The following is a 7,300-nucleotide window of genomic DNA, read 5'->3' as shown; positions in this document are numbered from 1 at the left end:
AAATGGTTGTGCTTAACTTCATAATTGGTTAACAATAATGTGGTTCAAATTCACCTTTGATAAAAATCAAACCTAAGACTTCTCATTTACAAGTGAAAATGAATACCACTAGAGCGTAAGTGAGAGGTCTTATGTTCGATTCTCACCAAAAGGTGGATTTAAACTACATTATTGCTAGACTATTATGAGGGTAAGCCGACACCCTCCCTTAATGTAGATAATGTCGTTTGTTCAAGAAAAAAAAAATTAGTATTACAGTCTAGTGGTGTTCATATTCATTTATAAGTAAAAGATTTTAAGTTCAACTCTCACTAAAAGCGAATTCAAACCACTTTATTGCTGCCTATTATAAAACTAAGTCCACACCTTTAATGTTCTTTAATATAATAACGTTTGTTAAAAAACAAAAACAAAAAAAACAACCAAAATAAGTTAATAACAACAAAATGAGATCCAAATCCCATCACGCGCATTCACCCCTCGTGCAGTGGACTCCCCCACCTCCTCCTCCTACTAACCGTTTGTTTTCTTTTTTGGCTTTCGGTAGAAGCTTTTATTTAGACAAATCAGCGTGAATTTCGCGAGAAGTTCGTGATCAAACTCAACCCCAACCGTCCGATTTACCTATTCCTTTTCTCCACAAAAAACCCATCTCTCTGCTTTTCTGCCTCCTTCCAGTTCGTTGCATCTCTGAATCTGTGTTGTTAGCTTTTCCCTCTCCAGAATTGGCAGCCAAGCTTTTCCGGCCAAATTCTTGGTCGGTAAGTCAATTTACATTCTTTCCTGTTTTACTCTGCTATAAAGTTTGCTTCTTTTTGCTTTAATCGTTTGTGGGTTCGATTTATTTCTGGTTTTTTGTTGTGTTTTTGAGAAAGTTCTGATTTTTCTGAAATTTTGGGGGGTTTAGTGATCTGGGTATTGATATTTTCTTGAAATTATTTGTTTGGTTGCTGGGAAAATCAAGGTTTTGTTTTAATCCAACAATTTCATTGGGTTGCTATATGCAAAAGAATATGGAAATTGATTTATTTATTTATTTAGCTTTTAAGAATTGAAGAGAAAAATGGAGCTATACATTCATGAAACTTTGCATGCAAACAATTCCAAACTTTCTATTATTTTCTCTCCCTCTTCAATTTGGCAAACATTTAAAAATTAATTTGTTTTAAATGGTATTGAATGGCCGTTACGATTGAGTTTTTATTGACTATGTTTTTTTTTTCTTTGAACTAGTTGAAGGATGGCTATAACTGCTCCTTGTGCATTTATGCAATAGATTTTTACTAATTAGAGCTACAAATCAAGATAATTATGGGATTATCTTATTTAACATCTGCTATTTCTGATTGGTTTGGTGATACATTGTAAGGATGCTCAGTTACTGCTTTTGCCTTGTTCACTAATGTGTTGCTTTTTTTGCCCTTTTTGTGGGTTCAAAGGAGGCATAAGGCCTGGGGAGGGGAGGGGAGGGTGAGCTGAACTTTGGTGTTGTTAGGTAGATGCTCTAAATGGGTTGCTTTAGTTCTAAGGCAAGGCGGCAGTTTCCTGGACACGAGGATCCAATGAGTCTTGCTTCGCAAACAGCTTGTAAGTTGTTCAATGTTTGCTTTTTCATTAGTGGTTTTTGCAGTTTTCTGTACTTTTGAATGATGATGACTATGTGTTTACGCCCTGTAGTTTGTTGTAATCTCTTGGTTTGCAATGAAGGCCCTGTACACAGTTTGTTAATCTGAACTTATTATTTACCAGGTTTTCCTACTTGTTTCGTTTCTCCCAGCGATTATATTTATCTTTTATGTCTGAAATATGAGACCACTGGATTTCATGTTACTCCAGAGTTTAAGCTATTGGCATTAGGCTTTCGCTCCTCTCTGAACCTTTATATTCTTCCTCAATTAATTGGTTATGACCTCAAAAGATAATCAAAGCATTTGAATACAATATTTTCTTTGTTGCAGTAAATGTTATAACATCATAATATAATCAAACTGATTATTTCATCTCTTTTCTTTCTCTAGCACATGCACAAACTTACTCTTTCATTCTCAAACCAATTTAACGCATTCGTTTTGGTCCCCAGTTACTGTTAGTGAAGTTGAAGCACTCTTTGAGTTATATAAGAGTATCAGCAGTTCTGTGATTGACGATGGGTTGATAAACAAGGTATGTACCTGCTTTCTACCATCATGCTAATTCTCCCCCAGCCTGCTTTATTGTAGAAATTCAAGTTTTGATTAAAGTGGATGGAAAAGGATTGGATGTTCTAATGATGGGATCATAGTGAATGTTAACGACATTTTACAATCGAAAGTTTCCATGGTGTTAAACTGTATTGGGCAGTGTATTACATGTTGTAACAGGATGTTTAGCTTTTACAATTTGGTTCCAAATATATATCTGTAAATTCATTTTTGAATTAAAAATTAACATATTTATATGTAAAATTATTTTTATTTATTTATGCTTATCTGGTCAAAACTTCTTGATAAACATCTATTTACGAACGTAGTACTACAAACGGTTATATGCCAATATCTGTTAGGAAAATGTGACATTGAGTGTTCTTGGTGAATACGCAGGAAGAATTTCAGCTAGCCATTTTCAAGAATAGAAAGAAAGAAAATCTCTTCGCAAATCGGGTATGTATCTATTACTTTAGTTATTAGTGTAGTTTTTTTGCGTGCAGATTATATTATATCTATAAACATTGAAATCATGCTGTTAATTATAAAATATTTCCAGAACCATATAAAACTAATTTCTCGAAACTTGTGCTTTTTTTTAGCAGTTCATATATTAGATGACTGGTAGTAATTTAACTTTCATGTCTGTATAGGTTGTTGATCTTATGCTTAATCTATTTATCCACATTCTGTATTGTGGTGAATCAATCAACTTTATGCAGCTGCATCAGTTGTTTAATGAGTTTCATCTGCCTAAAGTGATAACCAGATGTAATTTAAATTTAAAGTAGTTGAAGGTATTCATTTCCTTGTTTCACTGAATCATAACTGATGGTGAATCTAACTATTCTCCTCCCTAAATTTCTGCTCTGGTTCAAGTTTTGACTTTTGTTCTTGAACCAACTCCACATGCAGATATTTGATCTGTTTGACGTTAAACGGAAGGGTGTGATTGACTTCACTGACTTTGTGAGATCACTCAATGTCTTTCATCCCAATGCCTCGCTAGAAGACAAAATTGACTGTAAGTTGAATGGACGCATAGATATCTTAAACGTATTTCAAAGAGCAGACTTCTTTTAGTTTATGTACCACAGAACTTCTACATGCCTGTACTATATTCTAAAGTTTGCACTTTTCTTTCTGTTGTGTTGCAGTTTCATTCAAGCTTTATGATTTGGATAGCACGGGCTTTATTGAGCGCCAAGAGGTATATTGGTGTTCATCTTCGTGTTTTTTGCCTGTTTCTTTACATTGTATGCTTCGTCTGGGTATATGCCCAAGTGGGTTAGGATATAAAACAATCAGAACCCATTGCAGGGTTGGTTAAAAATTGTGTTCCCTTGGGGAGTGGGACTTTAACCAGTATCTTTTTGTTATGTATTGGGTGAACTACAACACATTACACTATTGCAGTGGTGATTGAGTTGCACACGCATGGGTTAGAAAATTAAATTATATTAAGCTAACCTTATAAACATCAGAAGAAGGATGAGGATTTGTAAAGATAATTTGTTAGGACTCTCACAAAATGGAAGTCAAAATTTTCAGCAGCTTGTAAACTCTTTAATTTTTTTCCTTTTTTTTTGTAGCTCTGAGAATTTGAGCAAAAAGATCTGAGCCAAAAAGAAAATAATACACTGGAAATCATTGTTTTTGGTTTTGGCAGGTCAAACAAATGTTGATTGCACTTCTTTGTGAATCTGAAATGAAGCTGGCTGATGAGACCATTGAGATAATTCTTGATAAGGTAAGTTGTCACTTGTCTTTGATGAAATGCCTGAGAACCCGAGGGACAAAAAAGTGTACATTTTTCTTCAGAAACTCATTGAAGCCTTCCAGATTGTTTGTCCTCTAAAACATGGTTAATCTTATTTATCTCATTAGTGCCAGCCCATTGGGATCGACTTGAAATTATTATATACCGATTTAGGTGCATTTTGAGATACTAATCTGGAGATTCATAGTATACACATTTTAGAGTCATCTTTCGTGTGCTAAGATCTTGATCAGACTATGAATACGTCATCATTTAGCATCACAAATTTACTGGATATGTAATTCTCTCATGTTTGTGGACAGACATTCTTGGAAGCTGATGTAAATCAAGATGGGAAGATAGACAAGTATGAATGGAACAATTTTGTCTCAAAGAATCCATCATTACTAAAGATAATGACCCTCCCCTATCTTCGGTATGGAACAAATTTTTCCAATCTCATGCGTAGAAATCAATGTTTCGTAAATTTCGTAGTTCTGAAATATTTGTATTCTTTACTAAATGCAGGGATATTACTACCACATTTCCAAGTTTTGTATTTAATTCTGAGGTTGATGAGATTGCTACATGAGAAGCAATAGCTTAGAAAGGTTATGCATTAGTGTTTAATTTAGTTCCTTGTAGTTTTTATATTAACTATATCAACTAGCTCTCAAAGAAAGTCGCCTCAAAAAAGAAAAGAAAAAAGGAAACGGAATGAAATCGGTATATATTGATGGAAGGGGAGAGAGCTGCTATCTGCGTTTGGGTATAAAGAAAGTCACCTCAGTAGTAGTTTCTTTTTGGTTTGATTGTAAAGCACCTTCCATGTAATGGAATTTTTTTGGCCATTTTTTATTTTGGCGGTTTTTACTTGCTTGGGTAAGTCGGGTTAATGTTACGATTCCATGAACGGGAAATTTTGAATGCAAAAACATGTTTTATAAGGTTGTGTTTCTCCCCTTTTATGGTAAGAAAAGATGTTTTACAAGTTTGTATATATTGGCCTCCTGGAATTTTTTAGGCAACCCTTCTGAAAAGTCATTTCAAAAGCATGTTTGTTCCGCTTCCACCATAAAATCATCAATGGCACCTTTACGTAGGGGTGGTTCGGTATGGGATCCCATACCGAAACCCTAATCCCGATTCCCAAACCAAAATTTTCGGGAATCCCAATTTCAATATCGATCCCAAACCAAATTTTCGGGAATCCCAATTTTCGGGAATCCCGAAATAGTTTCGGGATTTCGGGACAAATCGGGAATTCCGAAATGGTTTTGGGCTTTTGGACTAAATTTGACATATTATGCTTTTGGGCTAAAATTCAACATTTTATATTGAAATTTTGGGCTTTTGGGCAGAATGCCAATATGCGGCCCAATCTATTGTTAGACAAAAATATGCAATCTGTGCAATTTGTGCAATTTGTGCAATTTGAAATCTGAATCTGTGCACAATAGTCAATAGCTGTGCACAGATAATGTTATGCAAATGCTTAAGGATCTAATCAGTTAGTCATTAGAAGTTTCAGAGAGAAAGAAAAGAGCAAAAACAAGTTCTCAATGCTTGCTAAATCGAAAAATAAGTTTAAGAGAATCTCCAATATGAAACCATTTTTCAAATATGTAATAGTTAACAATCTGTATATGGACAACAAAAGAAAATTGATATATCATGGTAACATTTTAGACTAACTTTTTAATCCACTTCCCTGCAATCAATATGTTTGTAATCCATATTCCGAGTCCAATACTAATCAACACCATTTACAACCCAGGGCCCTCATTCATCCCCTCACCCAAAACGAATATAAAACAAACAAAGAAAGAAGCGAAATGCCTCGGTCTATTCGAATGCATATGAACCAGATTTCATATATTTAATTTAACACAAACAAGGGAATAACAACAGCAGCTTGTAAGTTGTACCACACTCCATTGACTTCTCATATTCCCTCTGCAACCTCTCCGTCGATTCAAAATCCCTAATTCCAAAAGCCCTATTTCAGAAACCCTAATTTCAGAAATTCCTAATTCAGAAACCCAAATTCAAATTTTCTAATCGAATTTGGAATCAAACAATTTGTATGAACTTTGGTTGAGTTTATTGTAGGAATTTCTTACCTTTTGCAGTGAGGAGGAGGAGTGCGGAATGAGACCGAAAGATCGATTTAGGAGCCGAATTCGGATGGTAAGGACAGTGGGTAAAGGTGCGATTAAGGTGAGGAGTGATGACTGAGAGGAATGACGACTGGTGTGGGTAGATTCGGGATTCAGGCGACGGATGTGGGAGGAGAGACAAATAGACGAGGAGATACTGAGGTAGGGATGGGCAAAATACCCCCGGTTATGGATAACCGTGGTTACCCGCCCATTTAAACTTCACGGTTATGGTTATGGGTAACCGTTTAGATAATTAAACGGTTATGGGTATAACCGTTTACCCGTGAAATTTAAATGGGTGGTTATGGGTATTAACCGCGGTTATAAATGGGTAACCGTTTACCCATTTATTTTATATATGTAATGTTGAATATTTAAAAAAAAAAAATATATATATATATATATAGACACACACATACGGGGCTGTTTGACAGGGGATGAGAATATATATATATATACACAAACAAACACATACGGGGCTGTTTGACAAGGGATGGAAAGTTGGGTTATTAACCCAACAATCACCTCTCTTCAATTTGAATACTGCATCTTTCTATTTTTTTTTTTGTTTTTTTTTTGAAAACTGGAACAACAGAACCTGGGCTAAGAAGCCAACCAAACAGAAAGCCAACACAAGGCAAACAACAAGCAGAAGCTAGAAAATCCTTGCAGGGATTAATATTATGACAATTTTTTTTTAATTTTTAAGTTGTTAAAAAACATGTAGACGGGTGAAAAATGGGTTATGGTAAAAAAAAAAAAGGATAAATGGGTTAAAAAGGGTAAATGGGTAAACGGGTATTAAACGGTTACGGTTAAATGAGTATGCGGTTATGGGTATGGTTAACCGTTTATAAATGGTTATGGGTATGGGTATAACCGTTTAGGCAATTACCCAACGGGTAAACGGTTATGCGGATATGAGCATAAACGGTTATGGGTAAATTAACCGCGGTTACCCGCCCGCATAACCATTGCCCATCCATATACTGAGGTGAGGTGAGGTGAGGTTTTAGGTATGAGGTTGAGAGACCGAGAGAGAGAGAGCGAGAGAGAGTCAGACACGGGTTGGGGGGTTGATAACTTTGATTTACATGCAACGGCTGAGATTAAATCTCAACATAATCCAACGGCTATTAAAATTCTAATTATATATTTAAAAATTAAATAATATATATGTATATTTTTCAGTTCGG

At 35.2% G+C, this 7,300-nt stretch overlaps 1 protein-coding gene across 1 annotated transcript; it reads left to right on the top strand.

The window, feature by feature from the left end:
- The first annotated feature begins 477 nt into the window (after positions 1-477).
- On the top strand, positions 478-4,889 carry LOC103420179 (calcineurin B-like protein 1). The gene is made up of 9 exons (XM_008358243.4): positions 478-761; positions 1,440-1,587; positions 2,081-2,163; positions 2,580-2,639; positions 3,099-3,207; positions 3,341-3,393; positions 3,853-3,933; positions 4,266-4,378; positions 4,471-4,889. The coding sequence occupies exons 2-9, from the start codon at positions 1,509-1,511 to the stop codon at positions 4,532-4,534; spliced, it is 642 nt and encodes a 213-aa protein (XP_008356465.3). The 5' UTR covers positions 478-761; positions 1,440-1,508; the 3' UTR covers positions 4,535-4,889.
- Positions 4,890-7,300: the final 2,411 nt, after the last annotated feature.

This window comes from Malus domestica, chromosome 06 (assembly GCF_042453785.1).
Source record: "Malus domestica chromosome 06, GDT2T_hap1".
NCBI classification, from domain to species: Eukaryota; Viridiplantae; Streptophyta; class Magnoliopsida; order Rosales; family Rosaceae; genus Malus; species Malus domestica.
Note: the sequence above shows the minus strand (reverse complement) of the source record. Positions and strands in the feature narration are given on the sequence as shown.

Bases quoted from the DNA above. Each gene is read 5' to 3' on its own strand.
- LOC103420179 (XM_008358243.4), top strand. From the start codon at position 1,509: ATGGGTTGCTTTAGTTCTAAGGCAAGGCGGCAGTTTCCTGGACACGAG. The intron at 2,164-2,579 runs GTATGTACCTGC...GTGAATACGCAG, and splicing joins ACGATGGGTTGATAAACAAG to GAAGAATTTCAGCTAGCCAT. The intron at 3,208-3,340 runs GTAAGTTGAATG...GTTGTGTTGCAG, and splicing joins GCTAGAAGACAAAATTGACT to TTTCATTCAAGCTTTATGAT.